Here is a 24402-nt window from a genome sequence, read left to right as displayed (position 1 = left end):
TAAAACCTATGATTCGATGTTATTTTTCAATTATTAATATGGTTCTTGCCAGTCAAACGGATATGGAGCTGTTACAGCGGTATCGTCGTGACCGACGGGAGCTGCTGAATTTCTTGTTATCTGCTAGCCTTGTAAAGAAAGTTGTGATGCCACCTGGCGCCGTAACGCTCGACGACGTGGACTTGGACCAAGTGAGCGTCGATTATGTTCTGGAATGCGCACGGAAATGTACGAACAATATTTGCTGATTGTTGAAGTTTAAACCGTTTCTCGTGATTTAATCTGAAGCTGTCCTCACTTCTTTCTTTTTGACCATCTTTATGAATGACCTGATCCGTCCTTTTATCTTGAAATGCAGCTGGCGTTTTAGAGCTTTCGGAGGCAATCAAAGCTTATTATGATAATTTGAATCTTCCCCCAAATGTGAGTAAACTTTCTCCTAAAGGCTTTCTTCACTACCGGGTCACTTTCACGTTTAGGCAATGTTCGCTGTAATGCATCAGACAAGAAATCTTTGCAAACTAATGCTAGAATCCGGATTAGAAAAATTGCGTAGGGGAAAAGGATTCTCCTCATTCAGGTTATCAAGCTGAATGTTCAATGAAAATTAAAACAGGAAAACAGTTGACTGTCTCAAGGACCCAATGTTATCGTTAGGTGCAAAGGATGGTTAGCATAAACAATCAAATTACCCTGTTTTTGAACATTGATAGGGATTGAAAACTAGGGCTCAATACTTACAATGAAAAGTTGAAATCTCTGTATTCCGAGCCTCATGATGTTCACCCAATCTGAACATTTTTAGCTGGATTATCACTTTTACGAACGAGCAAGTGCTCTGCAGTTCGGATGGATGGTCAGTTCGGATGGATGGTTGATAGGCAATTAAGTTTGACAGAGCTGAGCCTGACCATAATAGATTTTTGGTTGAGATGTTCTTTATACGCAAATTGTAATACACTCAACAATGTACTCAGTGGGGTTGTTTATCTTCTCGTTCACTTTATGTTTCCTTTAACAGTGCTTAGAAGATTCTCCCTTCAATCTCCAAACAAAACAACTTGGGAATGACGCACACATCCGCCCGCACACACATAGTGGTGAATATTTTTTTTGTTTTGTTTGGTATTGCAGGATGGTTGGTTTACATATCAAATAGATAGCTGGAATTTCTTAACTTTGCTTGAGGGTCCCAGGTTGACTGCTGTTTGAAACGTACATTCTTAAAGATCTTTCCCCTCCTTGAAACAAGGGAGGGTGTCAAGATGTAGCATACCCAGACACCTAATTATGCTGACATTGACAATTTTTACATGGAATTTATTGGCAAATAAAGTTCAGCAGCCGAATACACAATGCCTACAACAAATTAAGTCAATACTGTAATATTCCTAATGGAATTATGCAATGAATAACTGATGCATGAACTAGAAAACGACCAAAAATCTTTACACACAAGGCACCAAAACACCCAATACAAGTTTTAGAACAACAACTAAGCCATTTTATGGAATAAATGGGAGCACAATAACAAGGAACAAGTGCACCTGGGCTTGCATAAGCAAGTTGAAGTAAACCCAAGGTGAGATAGATGCCCCAATGAGTAGAAAATTCAACCCCCAAACTGCCTCTGTGCTGCCCAAAAATTGTGCCACTATTGCTATTTGAAAATGGTTTGAATCCCTTGCTGGAATGCCCAGATTGGCCTGAAATTGCTGCTGTAGCTTCCTCTTAATTTTCTCACAGGACCTAGAAAGGAATTGGTCCCAATGCTTCATACCAAAAAACCCACAAATGGAGCAAATTACCAGTGGCTGTTGGTTGGAAAGAGACACTTGTTTGAGCTTGCTAGAGTGCTCAGAAAATTCAGCCAAATTAATATTGGCTTCTCTTCAACAAACCCAGAAAGAGTTAGGCCTAATTCCAACCTTCCAAAATCACCCCCACTTTGTGTGAGCATCCGCTACAACTGGGTAATTCGTACTGCCTGAAAAATAGCTGCCAAAGCCGTCCAAAATTAGCTGAGAATACCTCCAAGAATTATCCTTATGTCCACTTGTTTGAGCTTGCTAGAGTGCTCAGAAAATTCAGCCAAATTAATATTGGCTTCTCTTCAACAAACCCAGAAAGAGTTAGGCCTAATTCCAACCTTCCAAAATCACCCCCACTTTGTGTGAGCATCCGCTACAACTGGGTAATTCGTACTGCCTGAAAAATAGCTGCCAAAGCCGTCCAAAATTAGCTGAGAATACCTCCAAGAATTATCCTTATGTCCCCTTGAAAATCTTCAGCCCCAACTTCGGTTCAAGCCCCCACAACCAACATGCTCTTCTAATGACTGCGCAGGCCAGCCAAACCACTTCTACGGCGGCCCAGGAAGAAGAATTTCGGCCTGTATGTAATCCACTCAGCGAACCCTTCAAACCACTGTAAAATCGCTGCTGGGTGACAAGAGAATATGCCTCTAAATTCCCGGAACCCATGCTGTCATGAAGCTCACTCCCCACAAGAGTGTGTGGTCCCTTACTGCACCCAACCTGCTCCTCAATAGCTCAAATTTCCCTGTGAGATCCCTCCGGAATAGCTCCAAAAATGTAGCAAAGCTCCCCTAGAGTGGTACTCGAAGTCCACTAAAGTAGGAGTTGAGATTTCCCCTCGGAAATCTCGTGTGCTAAACAACACTCTGTTGACCCAGCTAAACAACTTGAGCAAACAACGGTTCAGATATCAAATGAGCAAAAGATGCCCAAAATGAGGCCCTCCACCTCTATTTATCTTGCTGCCTCTCTATTCCTTCATGTGGCCCCCACAATTTGAGTTCCCTCTCCTCTTTCTCCCCACAAGTTCGAACTCTCCTAAGGGGGTATGAATTCCCTTTGGAGTGGCCCCCACATTCCACTTGCACTTTGATTTATTACCTTTTCTAATGTTTGGAAGCCTTCTTTTCCTAAAAAGCCAAGTGGGGTCCTCCTAATCCACCTTTCCTAAGTTCTAATGCCAAAATATCTCCCAATGGTCAAAATTGCAAAAATGGAATTTCTTCTTAACCATATTAATTAATTGGGGACATTACAAACACCCATGAGTATAATGAACCATATCAGCATATAAAACATATTTTCTGCTTATACATTGAATAATAACAGTTAATACATGGAAATTATAGCAGTATACATAACCAAAAGTTCCCCAAAATGGTAATTACATTTCTGTAATGACTCTGGCCTCTTCTTAGGTACCCATAAGGCCATTTACGACAAACTGACATGGCTGGCACTCTCCATTACAATGTATGGTTGTATCAGCTCAAATTTGCATATCAATATATATCAGGCTGCCAGGAATGCCTCTTGGGCCCAAACTAACTTCCAGCCTTTTAACTTCAGGAATATAAGTACATAATTTTCATATACATAAGCAATAACAACGGTAAACTTTAACACATCAATAATAAACTCTATAATACTTATATCTTTGAAAATTATCCACCAATTGACTACAGAATAAGGATGTTACGTCCAATCATTTGCTTTCCACTGCACTAGTTCTCTCTGAAATAGAGGCCACTCCTGACATGAGGCTATGAATTCACAAGGGGCACACTCTTCCTTTGGCTGGGACTAGTTTCTCTTCTCACAGCTCAATTCCCAGGTTGACAGTTACCTCAAACAATTCCCAGTCCACAGCCCTCTTCCCCATCAGCTTGTATGTTAAAATTGGCAACTAGGGCCAAACTCCATGTGGGTCATCTTATTTATGGCCGCTGATATTTTTCTTGGATTCCTCTCGTTGAGAGGTGTAGGATTGATCTAACGATCATCCGATTCCGACATGTATTCATGGAGATATGAATTTATTTGTATTTCTTGACAATTTGTCAAGGTTGGCCAGCAAGTAAAATAGTGTTGCACACCCCCAGCTAAACCTCAATGTGGCATATAAGTAGAGGAGACCTTGAGGCATTATGACACTCATCTCATCTCCACATCTCTTCTCTCTCCTAGCTTGTTTGGGCATGCAAACGGGGAGCTTCTCTCTTTCATGTGGGAAGAAGAAGGACGTAGTTAGGAGTAGTAGCATTGACCTAGGTGTAGGAGGATGCAGGAAGGTACAACAACATTGATTTGGGTTTGACTGAGGTGCTAGAGGGCAGCGTTGACCAGCGTGAAGACACCCTTGACTGCAGATTTGTGTGGGGAGCCTCTATCTTGCTAGCCGCAGTTCAGATCAACCTTTGTTGACCTCTGTTTGACCACAGTTTTGGGACAACGTTGACTGGTTAGGGCTGACTGCAGGAGCTGATATGTTGACTGTTGTTTTGACCATGTTTTGAGGACTGTTTTGGGCTGCTATCTATTGCTGTTGGAGGTCGAGTTCTCCTAAGTTGTCTTGAGGTCTTTTGGATGTTTGACCAGCTTTGACCTTGCTGATCAGAATTACATTGCTGCTATTGTGAATCACAGATTTGTGATATTGTACTATCTCTCTCCCTCTCTGCTGAATTATTGAAGAATATAGAAGAATTGATCAAAGGGTTTCCCCGCATTGGGGTTTGTCCCTGGCTAGTGCCACATCTTGTGCCTCTTGTCTTGGCTTGTCTGCTGTTGTTTTCATTTCTATTTTATCAACATTTTACTATCATGGTAATGTGATCGCTACACTGGAAATTGACATTGGGCTAATAAGAAGATTTGAAGTAAATTGCTCTTAAGCATAGAACATACCATAAATTAACATGGTATCAGAGTTGAGGTGAAGACAAAGCCCAAACAAGAGCAAGTGCAATCATCGAAGACAGTTGGAAAAAGTCAAAAGGCTTCATGGGTTCCTCATCACACTTCCCCGGTGAAGACAAGCTCTGTGAAAAGTTCAATTATCACGGATGGAAGATGTCTCTTGATCTGACATTGGAAGAGCAGGAAGTGTTGGACCATGTGAGGGGTAGAATTACGGAGCCTCCATCAAATGCACCGACTGCTACAAGGAACAAATATACTAGGGGTGAAGTCAAAGCAAAGAAGATCATCCGAGATTCAATTGACAAGCGTCTGGTGGCCTACATTTTCGAGTTGAACACCTCCAAGGAGATCTACGATAAACTGGTAAGCTTGTTTAAAGTTAGTGATGCAAATCAAGTTTTGTTCCTCAAAAATAAGTTGAAGGATATTAAGAAGGGCAAGGATGAAGATATTCAATCCTACTTCTTAAGGATCACTGAGATCAAGAATGATCTCCTATCAATTGGAGAAGTCATTTCTGACAGGGAACTAACCATCACTACCCTTGGAGGGCTCCCATTCGAATGGTATATATTTAGAACCACTCTTCTCAACAATGATCGAATTCCGGGATTTGAAGAATTGATGTCGAGATGCATTCAAGAAGAGACAAGGATGGTGGAGCAAGAAATGCCTTCAAGCAAAGGCAACCCCACTGCTTTCTCCTCTCATGCCAAAAGGAGAAATAATTCTGGGTCTAAAGGTCACTTCAAAGGAAAGACCAGATCGAAGGGTGGAAGGAAGGGAAGATGCTTCGTTTGTAATAAATTTGGCCACTATGCGAGCAAGTGTCCAAATAGAAGGACACATCACATGATGATCAAAATCACTCTCGAGGCAACTCCAACCACAATCAAAGGAATGGCAGGTTCAATGGCAAAGGAAAGAGGAATGCGGGAAATCAAGGAAGTGGTCAACCCTCCAAGAAAGCAAGGAACTCCAGGTATGAATCAAATGTTGTTAACAATAAGCAAGATGAATATTATCTGATATCGGCCCTCTCCACTACCTCTCCTCCGGATTCGTTGGGCAATTGGCTTATTGATAGTGGTGCCTCAAGGCACTTCACTAGTTACAAGGAAGCTCTCTCTAATCTGATAGAGAAGGAAACAAACTTGGAGATTATTCTTGGAGACAATTCCACCTATCTCGTAAAGGGTGTAAGGAATATTACTCTTCAATTAAATCAGGGTAACATAATTCATTTGCAAGAAGTCCTATATGTACCTGATCTCAAGAAGAACCTAGTGTCCATTTTGGCAATGGAAGACAAAGGCTACAAGGTGGCCTTCATTGATGGCAAGGTACGTGGGCGGAAAAGAATTTTAAAGATGCTTTCACCCTTGGGTTTCGGTTGATTCTTTATATCAAGTTGGTGGAAGTCCGTTGGGAGTCATGTCTTGCGACACAACTCTACAGTCTGAACTATGGCACCGGAGGTTTGCCCACCTTCATTATAAGGCTCTATCTGATGTGAGACAGATGGTGACAGGGATGCCCAATTTTAAAGTAGAGCATGAAGGTGTATGTCCAGGATGTGTCGAAGGAAAGCTCAAAAGGGGACCATTCCCCTCAAGCCATAGTAAGACCTTCGACATTTTGCAGTTGGTTCACTCCGACATATCTGGTATGATGCCCGTGAACTCTTTGAGAGGATATCTATATTATCTCACCTTTACAGATGATTATTCTCGCAAGACTTGGATATACTTCTCGAAAAAGAAGGATGAAGTGTTCTCCTGGTTCTGTCACTTCAAAGCATTGATCGAGAATCAAACCGAGAAGAGGATCAAGATCTCAAGGACTGATAATGGGACCGAGTATGAATCCGATGAGTTCCATGACTTTTGCAAAGAAGCTGGCATTAAGCAACACCATACACTCCTGAGCAGAATGGTGTGGCGGAAAGGAAGAACTGTACGATTTTGGAAGCTGTTCGTTCCATGCTCCATGATCAAAGGCTTCCAAAGTTTCTATGGGCCGAAGTTGCAAATACTGCCGTATATGTTCAAAACAGATGCCCTCATCAAGGATTGGATTCCAAGACCCTTGAAGAGATGTTCACTGGTAAGAAACCCGATGTCTCTCATTTTAGAATTTTTGGAAGTCCCGTATATTTTCATGTGCCGGAAGAGAAAAGAAGCAAATTGGGTACATCTAGAAAGAAGGGAATCTTTGTGGGCTACAGTGAAAATTCTAAAGACTATAGAATCTATGTGGCTGGTCAAAGGGAAGTCGAAATAAGTCATGATGTCACCTTTGACGAAGATATGGCTCTTAGCAAGGTTGACAATCTTCCTATCCTTAGGAAAGATAAAGAAGCCGACATCAGGAAGCTGGATTCGAAGGAAGATGAGAGGATGCCCGATGTGGAAGAAGTTAGAACTTATGGATCTCATTGATCCCCCTCCACAAGAGCCTTCCGCTTCTAGGAAGAGGCCCTCATGGCTTAGGGGGACACTTGATAATGCCGAGGGACACATTGCACCCAGAGGGACTTTCCGTGAAAGTAAGAAGCCGACCAGGTATCAGGGATACTTGACTGTTATGAGCACCATCATTCAAAATGAGCCTTCATTGTTCGAAGAAGCCATGAAGCATCAAGTATGGAAGGATGCTATGAATGAGGAATATGAGTCCATCATGAAGAATGATGTCTGGGATGTAGTCCCTAGACCCCAGGACAAAACAGTTGTCACCTCGAAGTGGCTTTACAAAATCAAGCATGGAGCTGATGGGAGTGCTGAAAAGTATAAGGCTCGTTTTGTTGCTCGAGGCTTCTCTCAAAAGGAAGGTGTAGATTATGATGAGATATTTGCACCTGTTGCCCGATACACTACCATCCACTCGATCATAGCTCTTGCCACTTCGCAAGGATGGAACCTACATTAGATGGATGTCAAGACCGCGTTCTTGCATGGTTCGATTAAAGAGGAAGTCTATGTGCAACAACCTAAGGGGTTTGAGATTCATAATCAGGAATCTCACGTATGCAGGTTGAAGAAAGCTTTCTATGGGTTGAAGTAAGCACCCCGAGATTGGTATGAGAGGATCGATAGCTACTTAATGAAGCTGGGATTCACTAGGAGTGAAGCTGATCCAAACCTTTACTTTAAGGTTGAAGATGATAAGCCAATCATACTGGTGCTGTATATTGAGGACCTCTTTCTGACAGGTGCAAAACCTCTCATTCACAAATGTAAGAGGGAGTTGGCTTCCGAATTTGAGATGAAGGACCTAGGATTGATGCACTATTTCTTAGGGTTGGAGGTTTGGCAAAAGCCAGGAGAAGTTTTCCTATCTCAAGGAAAATACGCGGTGAAGATATTGGAGAGATTTGGTATGGTGGACTGCAAGCAGCAAGCCTGTGACTACCCTGATGGAGCTTAACTTCAAGAAGTTATGCGGTAGTGCTGTCGGACTTGTTTTGGGAAATTCTTCTGAGTATCGTCAACTCATATGAGCATTAATGCTCTTGGTGAACTCCCGTCCGAATATATGCTTTGCAGTCAACACGTTGAGCCAATATATGGTTGAGCCTCATCACTCACATTGAATTGGTGCCAAGAATCTTCTGAGATATCTTCTGGGCACAATCACTCTTGGGTTGAGATACACTACCGGAGATGTGAGGTTACATGGATATTCCGGTGCTGATTGGGCAGGCATTGTGGTGGACTGAAAGAGCACTTTCGGGTGCTGTTTCTCTTTGGGTGAGGCAGAGTACATTGCTGTGAGTATGGTCTCCTGTGAGGCTGTTTGGTTGAGGAAGCTCTTCAGTGAGCTGTTTGGACATACACTGGATACTATCGTGATCCTTCGCGACAACCAGCGTGGGATTCGTTTCTCAGGGAATCCCGTATTTCATGATCGCTCCAAGCACATCAATATCAGGTACTACTTTATATCCGAGATATGGTACAACGAGGAGGAATAAAGCTCCATCATATTGGGACTGATGAGCAGGTCGCTGACATTCTGACGAAGCCCTTGGGAAAGGTCAAATTCTTGAATTTCCGAGAACGACTAGGAGTCGTGGAGAGACCCTCTTGTGAGGGCCCTGTATGATGCATACATTGAGCTTTGGGAGCTCCAGGGGGCTTTGGGTACTTCTTGGAGCGACGAGCGACCACATGGTGACTCACCCTCCCCTAATGGTGCGTTATGTATAAGGTGAATGATTCAGCCTTCCCCTGTGATACCCCTTGGCGACATATAGGCAGGATGAGTGGTTCATCCTTCTCTTTCCGAGACATCCTACCCATGGAGTCTGGGACTCATGGGAAGTACCTCTCATCTGGCCAATGAGTAGGGAAATGAGGATAGGGACCATAGTAGTACCGATGGATGCATCGTGTATCTACCGTACTCCCTATGCTAGGATGACATTGATTTGGGATCAATTGGAACTGACTTCGGGTCAGTAAGAGTGATATAACTCACTCTCTTTTGGAACTGACTTCGGGTCAGTAAGAGTGGTATGAGACACTCTCTTTATTTGGAACTGATTTCAGATCAGTAAGAGTGGTATGACACACTCTCTTCATTGGGACTGACTTCGGGTCAATAAGAGTGCTATTAGACACTCTCTTTTATCTGGGACTGACTTCGGGTCAGTAGAGGATGGTATGATACATTCTCGATCATTTCTTCTTCTTCATAGTTCAGCAGAGCTGAGCAGTGCAGGGCAGTGCATTTGATGGCAAAGATAGTACCGACAGATAGATGGATTAGCAGATGGAGTTCTCCCTAGTTGAGAGGGAGTGTTAAAATTGGCAACTAGGGCCAAACTCCATGTGGGTCATATTATTTATGGCAGCTAATATTTTTCTTAGATTCCTCTCGTCGAGAGGTGTAGGATTGATCTAACGATCATCCGATTCCGACATGTATTCATGGAGATATGAATTTATTTGTATTTCTTGACAATCTATCAAGGTCGGCCAACAAGTAAAATAGTGTTGCACACCCCTAGCTAGACCTCAACATGGCATATAAGTAGAGGAGACCTTGAGGCATTATGACACTCATCTCATCTCCACATCTCTTTTCTCTTCTAGCTTGTTTGGGTATGCAAAGGACGAGCTTCTCTCTCTCACATGGGAAGAAGGAGGACGCAGTTAGGAGCAGCGACATTGACCTAGGTGCAGGAGGACGTAGGAAGGTACAACAACATTGATTTGGGTTGAACGAGGTGCTAGAGGGTAGCGTTGACCAGCGTGAAGACACCCTTGACTGCAGATTTGTGTGGGGAGCCTCTATCTTGCTAGCCGCAGTTCATATCAGCCTTTGTTGATCTCTGTTTGAGCACAGTTTTAGGACAACATTGACTGGTTAGGGCTGACTGCAGGAGCTGATATGTTGACTGTTGTTTTGACCATGTTTTGAGGACTGTTTTGGGCTGCTATCTATTGCTGTTGGAGGCCGAGTTCTTCTAGGTTGTCTTGAGGACTTTTGGAGTTGTTTGACCAGCTTTGACCTTGCTGATCAGAATTACATTGCTGTTGTTGTAAATCACAGATTTGTGATATTGTACTATCTCTCTCTCTCTCTGCTGAATTATTGAAGAATATACAAGAATTGATTAAAGGGTTTCCTCACATTGGGGTTTGTCCCTGGCTGGTGCCACATCTTGTGTCTCTTGCCTTGGCTTGTCTTCTGTTGTTTTCATTTATGTTTTATCAACATTTTACTATCATGTTAATGTGATTGCTATATTGGAAATTGACATTGGGCTAATAAGAAGATTTGAAGTAAATTGCTCTTAAGCATAGAACATACCATAAATTACCACGGTACAACCAAAGGAATAGGATCCCCTCCTTTGCTTAACAATCCCATAGGTTATCCCACTTCCCTCTAGGGCTCAACCACAAGCCATTTTTTAAAGCCATGGTTCTCCCTAAATTCATGGCTGTAGTTTTGACAATTCAAATTCAACATACATACAACAATTTGCTCTAGGAAAATTTCCCTAATTTCTCAAACAAAGGACAGTTTGTAGGTGAATTTCCAATTTCTGGTAAGTTGGGTTATCTGATATTGAACAACAGTCCTCTTTGAACTCCCCTCTTGCCTTGAACCTTCAAATTCAAACCACAATAACCATTCGCTTACATGGTAAAGACAACTTTAATTGCATTGCATGAGGGGGCCACATATTCCTTCATGAACTAATCCCCATTTCACCCCCCAATATTAATTAAACATAATTACCTAATAATCAAGGCCATAATCAATTTTTATAAGACTTTGGGTTAGCTCCCTCACTAAGGTCCTTTCAGAGCCTAATAAGCCCTACTAAGTCCCCATGTCTTTTCCCTCTCGTGGAGTTATAGCCCCCTTCTCTCTGTCCTCTTCTGTAGTTGATGTTGTACTTTTTATTAACATTTAATGTTTTGACTACAAACTACCTCATTTGGCTTGTAGCCATTCATCATATGCACATTGCATAGACAATACTGAACCGAAGATCAAAACTAGGGTATTACATGAGATGTGCATAGATTTGGGTTTGAGCTCACAAAAAACAGAAATATGTCTTACTGATTTGCCTGAAAGCCAAGTTGACATTGACCAAAATGATGAGTCTTGCTTATCATTTCTATAAAGCCTCCTGTGTTGAGTCTTGTGAACCATTTGCAAAGAAAGCACCATGTTCTTGTGGATATATCCAATTGTTGTCGAGCATAGGTGGAAAGATAGTGCTTGCTATGACATCCATAGTTGTAGTTATTGGCTGGGGTAGGTGAAACTTGATGCTAGGCATATTTAGTAGCTGAGGGCCACTGGAAGTGTGGGCAGTTTTAAAGATTCTCATTCCCTAGGCACTTGATGCCACTTTGAGTTCAGATGGGTTCAAATGGCTCGTCATTTTGACCCTCTTGCTCCCTAGGTTGAGTATTTTTGAGTGCTAGACAAAAGACCCATTTCCCGTTTCTCATTTCTTATTGTCTTTAACAGCAATTTTACATTAGGAGTATTCTCTAGGGAGGAAATCGTCTCAACTCTTTCATCTAGAACTTTCTTCTTTATCTCTATACTCTAACCATGCCAACTGTCTAATGTGCACTCAGATACAATGGGGCTTGAAAGACAAAGCACTTACCTCAGTATGTGGAGTGTTTGGTAAGGAAAAAAACAAAAGGAAAGTACAATCATTATTTGTTGTGGTGGTCCCCTAACATGATGCTCGTGCCTTCCCTTCGGCTTAATTTCCTCTTGGACTACTGGAGAATGACAACTATCATAAATCTTCTGGTAGGCTACTATCTCTCTGAGTAACACAAGACCCTCTTGGGTGAGTTAGTAGGCCTCTTGCACTTTGCTTTTGTAGAGGCACTTCCTTTTGCATTTTGGTTCTTGGGGTTCTTTTGAGGGTGAGGTTGCATGAGTGGCTCCATTTGGTCCACACTGCACATCATTCATCCTTTCTTTTGGGGTTGTCATTGCTTTTCCTACCCCATCAACCATACTTGGGGCATGTCTTATTGACCATCTAAAGTAATCAGTGGGATGGGTGTTTGATACCCGATGAGTGGTTCTATTGATGGATTGACAATGTTCCTTGATCAGTCTTCTTAGTTGAGTGGTGACTGCGCCCTTTCTGATCTTAGTCCACATTGTTGCCATGGGCTCCACTCCCCAGTCGACCTTAACATTGATATTGGAAAGCTTCTTTGCTACCTTATTATTATCTCTTCAACATGATTGAATCGAAAATTATAGAAGGAGATTGATAATATGATGATCTTAACTCTCATATATGAGGGATACCCATTTGTTGGACTATCTCAGGTCAGGCTATCCGTGTTTAGGTTTTTCAATTTCTTCAATAATTAGTTGGGAGTCACGTTCAACTACAAATTCCTTATACCTTGATGGAGTGTACTGTGAAAATTTCTAAACTGAAATTCTACGGCAACAATTGATTTATTTCACCTACTTATTATTCACAATAAGTTATTTACGAAATCCCTTCAGTGAATATTAAAATAAATTCTACTGTGGTTATCACACCATTACCCAGAGAAAAATACGTTCACAAGAACCAATCACATCAACACAGTTGTTTTTGGACAATTGTCCCCGGAAAAACCCAATGCGGGAAAACCGATGCAGCAAATGAGGGCTTTATTAATCTTTAGCAGCGATTGCTTTTACAGGGAATGATTTTACAGAGAAATTGAAGGAAAACACCTGAGACTTTCTGACACTTTGGAGACCCTGCTCCCACTCTTGCGTCACCTCTGCGTCACTCAGCGTGGCTCTGAGTCCCTCTGCGTCAGCCTGTGTGAGGGCTACGTCTCTCCTCTGGACTGTGTCTCTCTCTGCGCTGTCTCCCACTGTCCCTGCATCACCTCCTTCTCAGTCATTGCCTGTTGCTGATGCCCTCCCCTTCCTCCACCCTGCAACTCTCCCTTTGAAATCGATCTCCTTTACTTGAGAATCGATTTTTCTAGAGATACTGGTATCTGCCGGTGTGTCTCCAAATGATCCTCAAGTCTTGTCTTATACTTTTCGTGTTGATGAATCAATGACCAAGATTAAGTCTCTAATCGACGACTAAGATTAAAACATACTTGATCCTCGCCTCTTAGAAGCGTCTCACCCTTATGTTTATTAATACCCATTAATATTTTTATTTTCCAACCCATTAAAAATATTAATTATTTTAATAACTCCTCATTCGGGTGGAATTTCTCAAAACGATTTATGGGTCTTGGAGATCTCATGCGCCTTAGCCTTTCCAAATTTCAAGTCTAGAGCACATCCAATGCTACCACAAATCAACACTCCCTCTTAGCAAGGAATGTGCTCTAGCAATGATTCATTATAGAAACATCACATCTATCTTCCGCATCGGTACTTGTGCTGATGCTTGGCCTGCTGCCTCACATCCCCTGCACCACTGCTTCCTGTACTGCTAGCCATGCCCCTGTCACTGCCACTGTTGTATTTGTACTGTAGCTCCCTCTCAACAAGCTGCATCATGCTGCCCATGACACTGCCACTGCTAATTGTTGTGCAACTCCCGACACTTATCCATTTCTGCTACTGAAATGGATTCTTTACCATCCCCATCTTCTCCCTGATATAAACAAACCTAGTTCTTCCTAGAGCCTTGGTGAGGATGTCTACCACCTGTTCTCTTGTAGGAGTGTACCCTAACTGTACTGCTCCTCGTTGGATATAGTCTCTGACAAAGTGACACCTGATATCAATGTGCTTTGATCAATCATGAAATATTGGATTCTCAGAGAACTTGATGCAACTCTGATTACCACACTTGATCTTGGTCGCTTCCATCCTTCTCTTGAATAGATTCACAAGCAATTTCCTAAGCCATATGGCTTCGCATGAGGCTGTGTTCGCTACCATATATTCTGCTTCAATTGAGCTCAGAGCCATGGATTTTTGTTTCCTACTACAACAGGAGGTCATTCCCGATCCAATGTTGAAACAATACCCAGTTGTACTTTTCCGATCTACTGAACTTCCAGCCCAATCTGCGTCAGTGAACCCACTCAGCCCAATGTCATTGCCTTTGGTGTACAGTAGTCCATGCTCGACTCTTCCTTGTATATACCTGAGAACATGTTTGGCTGCTACCTAGTGCGCCCTCTTAGGTTCCACCATGAACTGATTGAGGGTGTTGACAGCGTAACAAATGTTTGGCCTGGTATTGACTAGATACATCAGGGACCCTATATGCTGCTTGTACAAGGTGGAATCAATGTCTTTATCTTCTGATGCATCAATCTTCTTCCAGTTGGTGATGATTGGAGTAGCCATAGGTCTACAATCCTGCATCCTGAATCTCTTCAAGATCTTTGTAGCATGTCTCCCTTGTCCAAGGAAGATCTCACCCTTCTGCTGCCAAACTTCCAACCCCAGGAAATAATGCATCTGTCTCAAATCCTTCATGTCTAATTTTGTGTCTAGGTTCTTCTTGCAGTCTTTGATGAGCCTGGGTGATCCTGTTAGCAAGAGATCATCCACATATAATACTAGGATTAGAGGTTCATTCTCTACAACAAGATAGTAGAGATTATGGTCTGCATCACTCTTGATGAACCCCATCTTTTGCAAGTAGCCATCAATTCGACCATACCATGCTCTAGGTGCCTCTTTAAGCCCATGCAAGGCTTTCTTTAATTTGCATACATGAGATTTCTTCTCATGTGTCTCAAAACTTTTTCGCTGTTCAATGTATACTTCCTCTTCTATTACCTCGTTCAAGAATGCCGTCTTGACATCCATTTGATGAATCTCCCACAAGAGATATCACAGTTCTAATAGAAGTATACCTGGCTACTAGGGCGAAGGTTTCTTCGCAGTCTATCCCTTCCTTCTGGGCGTACCCCTTAGCCACAAACCTGGCTTTGTATTTCTCCACATTGCCGTTTGCAACATATTTGACATTGTAGATCCATCTCGAACCTACCACTGACCTGTTCTGAGGCCTAGGTACCACTTCCCAGACATCATTGACCATTATAGAGTTGTATTCCTCAACCATAGCATCTACCCATCCTTGATGCTAAACGACCTCCTGAAAACTAGAAGGTTCTCCAATCTGAGCTACTAAGGCCTGGTATTTGTCTAGCTTTCTTCGCTCCCTTTTATGATTCTTCGGTGCACCAATGAAGTCCTCTGCATCTTGTAGAATTTGTCGGAGTTCTCGGCTCATTCTTCCATTGGTAGGAGGCACATCTATCAACTCTTCCTCTTCCTGAGATTCCTCCTGTTCTGAATCTTTGTCTTCAGGAGAATTTCTGGTACTAGTTTCTGCTGGTCGAAGTGGTTTGACCAACAGCTCATCTTTCGACTGCTCCTCGGAAGACATTTCTCAGGATTTCTTGAAAGCTCTGTCCTCCATGAGTTTTACATCCCGCCGAACTACTACCTTCCTACTCCCTAGAAGATACACTCTATATGCCTTAGCATTCTTGTTATAGCCCACAAGATATCCTTTCTCAACAATTTGATCTAATTTGTTTCTCTTTTCTTCGAGTATACGACAATACGCTAAACTCCCAAATATCCGGAAATGACTGATTTTAGGTTTCTTCCCTGTGAAGACCTTCTTCGTAGTGATTTTGCCCAATGCCCTGTGTGGAGTCTTGTTCTGGACATAAACTACTGTGTTGCATGCTTCTGCCCACAAGAATTTAGGTATATCCTGATCATACAACATTGCCCTAGCTGTTTCCACAATAGTCTTGTGTTTCCTTTCTGCTACTCCATTCTGCTTTGGATTGTAGGGAGTTGTCCACTCTCTTCTGATGCCTTAGCGCAAAAATCGGTGAAGTCCTTGTCAACATACTCTCCACCATTGTCTGAGCATAACACTTTTATCTTCTTTCCTGTCAGATTCTCCACTAGAGCCTTGAACTTTTTGAATCTCCTGTAGGCCAGGATGATTAGGTCTCCGTGGCATCCACTGGACAGGATGATTTGTTCTCCTGTGGACAGGATGATTAGTTCTCTTGTCGAGGCATCCTACCCATGCAGTCTGAGACTCATGGGAAGTACCTCTTCATCTGATCAATGTAGTGTTGATAATATCGGTATCGGGAAAATATCGGCGAGGGTCCAGAAAATATCTTATCGGCAATATCGGCGAAAATATCGGCAAAAATCGGCAAGCATAAAAAATGCATAATATATTCATTTTTTTTCAGATTTTTAAACATATAAAGCAATAACAACATGAAATAAACACATTGGCACATAAATATGAAGAAAACACTGATATATATGATGTCAAATAGAAATGATATATCAAAGGCGATACCAAATCGTGCTAATCCCTGATAATTGTCCATTCAAGGACTCAAATGTGGAGAACCAATACAAAATAACATCACATATAATAATAAAAGTATCTCATCATCATGAGTTACATGTAGCATAACAAATAAAACTAGCAGCTATCTATCTACTGCCCTCTCCCCCTTTTACGGGAAAACATGATGGGCTGTTTGCCAGGCCTGCCCCTAGTAGTAGAAGGCCCTGACACTGCCTCTGCACCTAATGTCAAATAATGAGTGCTAGGCATGGAGCTATGCTCTCCTATATCTATAGCAGATGGTGTTGATGCTGATGCTCCTGCAGTGTCCTCCTCCACCTGCTCCTCCTCTAAGTGCTGCTGCTCCTCTGACTCCGAGTCCTCCTCTTGCTGCCCCTACTCTAATGGATCATCTGCCACTGGCTCTAACCATGAAGGTGACTCCTCCAATATGGGCTCCTAAGACTCCACCCTCCACGGAGACAATACATCAATATTGTCTAAGGAAATGGCATCTGGATCCACTGGTGATTCTATTTGCCTCACTCGAAGTCGGATGTTGTAATGCACATACACCAAATCGTTGAGGCGTGCGAACTCCAACCTGTAAGAGTGTCAAAAAAAGTAATGAGTCTTGACTCTTGACTCTTGACACTTGAAGGTCATAAATTAAAAATTAAAAATTACAATAAGTGTAATTGCTCAACTGAAGGCTTGAGTTCAAAGTTATACCTGTTGGGCTTTCTGGCATGTATTTTCTCAAATACACTCCAATTGCGCTCACACCCTGAAGAGCTACATGTTTGACTCAAGATTCGTATAGCCAATTTTTGCAAATTTGGTGCCCTTGCACCATAGCTTCGCCACCAAATATCTACAACAAAATAACGAAATAAAAAATTCAAAAACTTAAAAGTTAAAAGTTAAAACATAATTAAATTCAAATTTCTAATTTCTAATGAGTGATGACTTGTCACTTACGTGGCATGAAGAGGGTCCTTTCCCTAATGGCATCATCAAAGCCAAATAGGCCAACACAATCCTGATAACACTGTACCTCGCGCTTGATTTTGCTACGAAGCTCAGAATCAGGTACCATCCTCTGAATACAAGAATGGAGCCCTTCCATCACCTCGCCATCAAAATCAAAGTTGCATTTGTATGAAAATGCAGGGTTGAGGAAGAGTGCTGCTGCATGAATGGATCGATGAAGCATCCCTGTCCACCGACTATCGATCACATCCCATAACATCATCTGCCTATCAAGGCCAGCAGAACCCTTGTCTGCATAATAGGAACGAATGGCCTCCTTGGCCCTATCCATGCCCTCATACAAATAAGGCATTGCAGGCTTCTCTCCATCCACCAATCTAAGAACCTTTACTATAGGTTCGATAACTGCACATGCTTCTTGTACTCCACGCCAAAATGTCTCAGAGTACACCATTTTTGCAATGGCTCTCCCATCAGGTCTCCTGCTGTATCTACAATTACGCCAATCATCAGACACAAACATTTGCTTCAACTCGAACTGACATCGAAGCAAAGACTGAAGAGTAATAAAGGTTGTGGCAAAACGTGTGATGGCAGGACACTGCAACTCCTTGTTTCTAGTGAACCTCCTCATAAGGCTAAGAACAAAAGCATGGTTATAAATAAACTTGGGGATGCTCCTAGCCATATCAACTTCCTCCTTGATGAAGGAGAGTTTCCCCATATCCTCAAGCAACAAATCAAGACAATGCGCTGCACATGGAGTCCAGAACAATGTGGGATGCCTCTCCATAAGCATTCTGCCGGCAGACACATAATTAGCTGCATTGTCTGTTATGACTTGCACCACATTCTGCACACCAATCTCCCGAATGAACCCATCTAACAACTCACATATCGTTGCTGCATCTTTGATATGTTCTGATGCATCCAACGATTTAATAAACATGGTACCTTTAGGACAATGTACCAAGAAATTTAGAAGGGTCCTACCCTTCCTATCTGTCCAACCATCAGACATCTGTAGTGGTTCCAGCTAGGGTACTAGACTAGACTCTATATTTAATATCGACCGAGGTGCGTAAGCTTAGAGGCGTGGTCTAAAGTATATAGACATAAAGAATCTCTGGCCAAGTGATTAGGATGTAGGATACAAGGCTTCTTTACGGAAGACCGGAATATGTAGCCTAACATTCACACACCTAGATTACCCTACTGATATGCTTGATTACAGTGCTTGTTATGAGATGCATCTATCAAATCAAACCATGAACCTAAGTACTGTGTATGACTGTAACAATGATTTTAACCTCCTTACAGAGATATCACTCAGAAAACCCTTGTTTGGTAAACACACACAGCATGCAGAGATATTTACACTATCAAACCATATAAAGAGAGCATAAATGAACTGTAAAGCAAAACAGAGTTTATGATATAATGTCTCTATGAGTCACACAGGGATCGAATCCCTTACAAGACTTCCTTCCAGATCCTAGTGCTGACCATTCAACATAACCATAAACCATTCATAAGCGCACACCTTAGACATGCAATGAAAATCAAAGGCTATTGAAATCAAAAGCTATGTAACTGCTATGCAAACCATGAACTGTATAAATCGAAAGCTATGTAATCGTACTGTGATGCAAACCATATGCGATATAAATCAAATCCAATATAAATGCTGTGCGAACATGTGATAACTGAAATGTAACAAAACAAATGAACAGTATACCAATCGAAGAACGCAGGGCCCGTCCGCGCCTAAGGGTATACTGGTTATAACTGATCAGCTATCAAATCAACGCAAGAAGTATGCACACGTCGTGACTGTGAATAGGTCTGTGTATTAACTTAAAAACTCTGTTCTGAGGAATACGATTCAACAATTCAACAACTAAACTCTAAACATAACCCTGACTGTATTTACATATGCGTACGCACAGCCATGTCATCGATACAATGAATGTACATTCGGCTGTTGCCGCTTTTATCACATAATCCTTTTCAAAATGTTTCCATGCCAAGTGTTTCAAAAAGAACAAAAAAAACTAAAATGAAAATAGAACAATGCTGTTGCTTCTTTTGTCTGTCAGAGTGCTCTGCTTTGACTTGAGTTGACCGCATACATAGGAGGCTCGATTTGGCTGGGAGATAGGTGTTTGTCCATGCTTGGACATTCTGCTTTTCGCCCATGCCTCTCGTTCTCGCTCATCTGCTGCGCCACATGTCAAACGATAAGCTCATTACAGGATGTGGGTACTTCCTGTAACCAAGTCATCAAAAACTTCCAATTCTTGAACATAAAACCCCTAAATTAATTTCTATGCAATTTAATAACTATAAAACGATTAATAATCAATATTCAAGGATTTTGAGGGATATATGATGAAAATGTATGGATAAATGACATGTTTTTGGGAAGGAAAAAGGGTCTTGGGATGATACCAACAACATCACTGTGCATCCAGTGACTTCCCATGTCTTTTTCAACTCCGCCAATCTAGAGTTGATGTCCTGTTTTTCTGCTTGAAGAATTGGCCCCGCAACTCCTCATATGTGGCACTTTTGTACCCTGGGCCCACAACAGCAATAGCATCACACATTGGCTGCCAAAATGGATTGGTTTTTGTGATGCTGAGAGGTAAGTCGCTCCAAAAAATACACCTCCCCATGACTCTATCTGCTTCTTGCTTCTCCTTTTTTTTAACAAGCGATTTTATGACAGGTTGTGCTCCAGCTCCTGTTCGTGGAACAAAAAATGATGACCTCGCATTCACACTAGCAGTAGCACTAGCATGTGATGGTGTGCCAGTTGTGGAGCCCCTCCCACTAGGGCCAGTAGGGCCACTACCCTCAACACCAAAATCAGGAGAAGATATCCCGAAAGATCTACCTGCACGTTCAGCTTTGTTTCTTTCCGCCTCTTCCTTCTTTCTGTCCTTTTCTTCAATTGCCTCAAGAGCTTTTTGTATAAGCTCCGGACTAGAAACTGTACAAATGCCAACATCATGTCCAGTGAGTCTAGCAAGATGGTATTTCAGTCGTGTAACCCCACCTGTCATCTGGGTCCCACACAATTTGCATGAAAGATATGCACGATTTGTCCCACCATCAGGGGTCCCATACTCCCAAAATGGGTCCAAGGCTTTTGGCATATTTGTATTTTGTAGTGGGCTAACTCAAAAGGAAACCTACAGCACCAAAAAAAATTTGGAATTAGTAACTTAATAAGTAATACGAAATTTTTCAAATTACAAAATTCAAATAACCACATCATTACAAAACAGTTTTAACTTGACTGTTGATTCTTGAATAGAAGTGTAATACAAGTTGACTGTTGAAGTGTAGTGTAAAAAATTAAAAATATATAACTGTTATGACTCATGATGACAGTGACATAGATTGCTTTCTTGCGTTCTTGTTGATCACTGTACTACATGTATACATAATTTTGAATTTAACAGTGTCAAACAGTGACTGTAGTATGACAAGAACATTCTTGTTGATCACTGTAGTTACTAGTATGACAAGAACATTTCCAACCAGGTCACGTCTCACTGTCATCACAATTTACAAATGATTATTGTATCGGACTTCCATTGCTGGTAATTTGGTACTTTGAGGGAAAAATACATATTATAACCCCTGCTGAAGCTTATATTGTCTTGTTGGTGGTGTTCTAGGCTTCTAGCCATGTACATTGATCTAGATTCTACAGCTGTCACATCTTTTACTATTCACTTGTATTTCAAATCTCAGTACTTGTTTTTATGGCTGAAGTCAAAGTGTATGCACCAGAGATGGGTGTGCATTTAAACTTAACATCAAGTGGTTATCAGTCTTTCTCAAACATTCCTCTCTTGTATGTTTATTACTGTTCATGTCATTCTTATTCTAAGTTGTGAAAGAGACACCTACAGTACATTGCCTGCAAACTGTTTATGAAAACTCCTCAGTGAACTAAACCTTACAAACTCAAATATATGGACTGATATTTAATTTTATATGCTTCCCTGTGTTGTTAATTTTATATGGACTGATATTTAATTTTATATGCGGTTTGGAACCATCATTAGAGCAGCATTAATTTAACTTTTAAGGTGTCCCACTGTTACCCGAGGGCCGATACCGATATTTCATATTATCAACACTGCTCCCGATACCTGTATCTATTCAGTGGGATTTCTTGGGAAATGTCACTTGACGGATATAGTAAAGCCCTGAATGGGGTCAATATCTTGATTCTTAAGACATGTCGTTTCAGCAGTGTTGAATCGTTGATAATAAACGTAACGTGTATAACTATAAACTATAAACTTAAAGTAAAGCCCTGAACAGTGAAAACTCTGTTACGTCTAAAATTTAAGGTACCTGTATGACAAGTCCACCCTCCTTCACTTGTCCACAAAATCCTCTTTGAGCAGCTCGGTCAAGGTCTGTAATGAAGGCAGAGTTTCGGTCTTCTTCTTCCACTTGGAAAACGAATGGAAAACGACAACAGTTTGAACGAATGGAAAACGGCAGTTTGAACGAATGGAAGGCACCCCTCAAACCCTCGGGCCTCCTTCGCAGCAACCTTCCAGCGCTCAGAAAAAAGTTAAAAACCAAAATGACTTAACACAAAGCGCAAAAATCCCTTTATACAGCCCGTGCGTAATTTTTTTAACAGTAAGCCGCGATATTTATAATCGTCGTGCGATATTTTGGAATATATCGCCGAAATATCGGATTTCTCGCGCGATTTTAAAAGTGGGAAAATATCGCGATATTTGGGTGCTGATATCTCGTTTCGCAGAAAATAGCGCGATATTTACGAATATCGCCGAGATATCGGCGATATTTACGAATATCGCCGAGATATCGGCGATATTATCAACACTGGATCATCAATGAGCAGGGAAATGAGGATAGGGACCATAGTAGTTCTATCGATGGACGCATCGTTGTATCTACCGTACACCCTATGCTATGATGACCTCCATTGATCTAGGATCAATGAAACTGATCTGGGATCAGTATGAGTGGTTTGAGACACTCTCTTGTGACATTGATCTGGGATCAATGAATCTGATTTGGGATCAGTATGAGTGGTTTGAGACACTCTCTTGTGACATTGATCTGGGATCAATGAAATTGATTTGGGATCAATAAAACTGACTTCGGTTCAGTAAGAGTGATGTGACACACACTCTTCAGATGAAACTGACTTTGGGTCAGTGGAGAATCGTATAAGACATTCTCGATCAATTCTTCTTCTTCACGGTTCAACAGAGCAGAGTAGAGCATAACAAAGCAGAGCTCAACAGATCGCAGAGCAATGTGGGGCACTGATGGCAGAGATAGTACAATCAGACATATGGATCAGCCGATGGAGTTCTCCCTAGTTGAGAGGGAGTGTTAAAATTAGCAACTAGGGCCAAACTCCATGTGGGTCATCTTATTTATGGCAACTGATATTTTTCTTGGATCGCTCTCATTGAGAGTTGTAGGATTGATCTAAACATCATCCGATTTCGATAAGTATTCATGGAGTTATGAATTTATTTTTGTTATAAGACAATTCGTCAAGGTAGGCCAACAACCAAATAAACCCCACATGTGCTCAACGTTTTAGTATAAATAGAGGTGGCCTTCAAGGCATTTCAACACACACTTGGGATCTCTTCCTCTCTCTACTTGTCTTTGGGTTTTAGTAGGAGGAGAGAGCCTAAGGGATAACGTTGCCCTAATCTAGAGGGCAGAAAAGTTGGAATTGCCGGAAAAGCTTGAACTGCTGGAACTGCCGGAAAAGCCGGAATTGCTGGAAAAGCCGGAACTGTTGGAAACACCGGAAAAACCAAAAAAGTCGGAAAAGCTAGAAAATCCTTAACTGCCGGAAAAGTCGGAAAAGCCGGAAAAGCTAGAACTGCCGGGAACTCCTGGAACTGCCGGGGACAGCCGGAACTGCGGGAACTGCCGGGAACAACCAGAACTGCCGGAACAGCCGGAGCATCTGTCTCCGAAGGAGAGCAGCATGCAAGGGACAACTAACTAACATTGGGACAATTATATGGTACTTAGCAGCAAGTACACCAAACATGCAATGTTACAGCTAGCATGCAAAGAACAACTAGCATGCAACAACATGCATGCTAAGGACAACAAGCATGCTAGGGACAACAAGCAAGCAAGGTGTAACCAACACATAGGTTAGGATGGAAACATGGTGCAGCAATGGCACATAATGCAGTACAGTTATGGGCACAATCATGATTAATGAAGCGTGATGAGATACAACATGGTGATGATGGGTGCAACATGGTGTAGCGCGGTGAGGTGCAGCATGATGACGAAATGTAGCTCAACGATGGGTGAAGGAGTCACCTTGGAGAATCAGTTGAAGCAACATGTCTTCAACTGATCTCATGTATCATCTTCTTAGAGATGATCTATGCTCTTATCTAGATAAGTCAAAGTGTTGACTTTTGTTGTAAATATACTATCTCTCTCTCTCTCTGCTGAACTATTGAAGAACATATAAGAAGAATTGATCAAAGGGTTTCCCCACATTGGGGTTTTTCCTTGGCTAGGGCCACATCTTGTGTCCTGTTGTCTTGGCTTGTCTTTTGCGATTTATGTTTATGTTGTATCTGCAGTTTACTCTAATGCTGATGTGATTGCTAATCTGGAAAAGATATGGAGCTAATTGTGAAAATTGAAATAAATTGCTCTAAGCATAGAACATACCTAAAATTAACAATTAATCCTAATACACACTTTGCTCTATTGTTACTTTTGGAAAAAGCTACTTTAGGTTACTTTTATTGCACACATCCTTTGCACAACTCATCA

General features: G+C 41.7%; 1 protein-coding gene across 1 annotated transcript in view; it reads left to right on the top strand.

Annotated features, from left to right (window-relative positions):
• LOC149236253 (protein unc-13 homolog) overlaps window positions 1-24402 on the top strand; it is a 129577-nt gene that overhangs the window by 284 nt on the left and 104891 nt on the right. The window contains exons 3-4 of the mRNA XM_089368821.1: window positions 53-228; window positions 359-423. Of these exons, the coding sequence (XP_089224947.1) occupies window positions 53-228; window positions 359-423 (241 nt within the window). The remainder of the gene's footprint in view (window positions 1-52; window positions 229-358; window positions 424-24402) is intronic.

Source organism: Pinus tabuliformis, chromosome 8, assembly GCF_031772625.1.
Source record: "Pinus tabuliformis cultivar Carrire ecotype Pingquan chromosome 8, CPIR1, whole genome shotgun sequence".
NCBI classification, from domain to species: Eukaryota; Viridiplantae; Streptophyta; class Pinopsida; order Pinales; family Pinaceae; genus Pinus; species Pinus tabuliformis.
The sequence above is the reverse complement of the archived record's forward strand: the minus strand, read 5'-3'. Positions and strand labels throughout refer to the sequence as shown.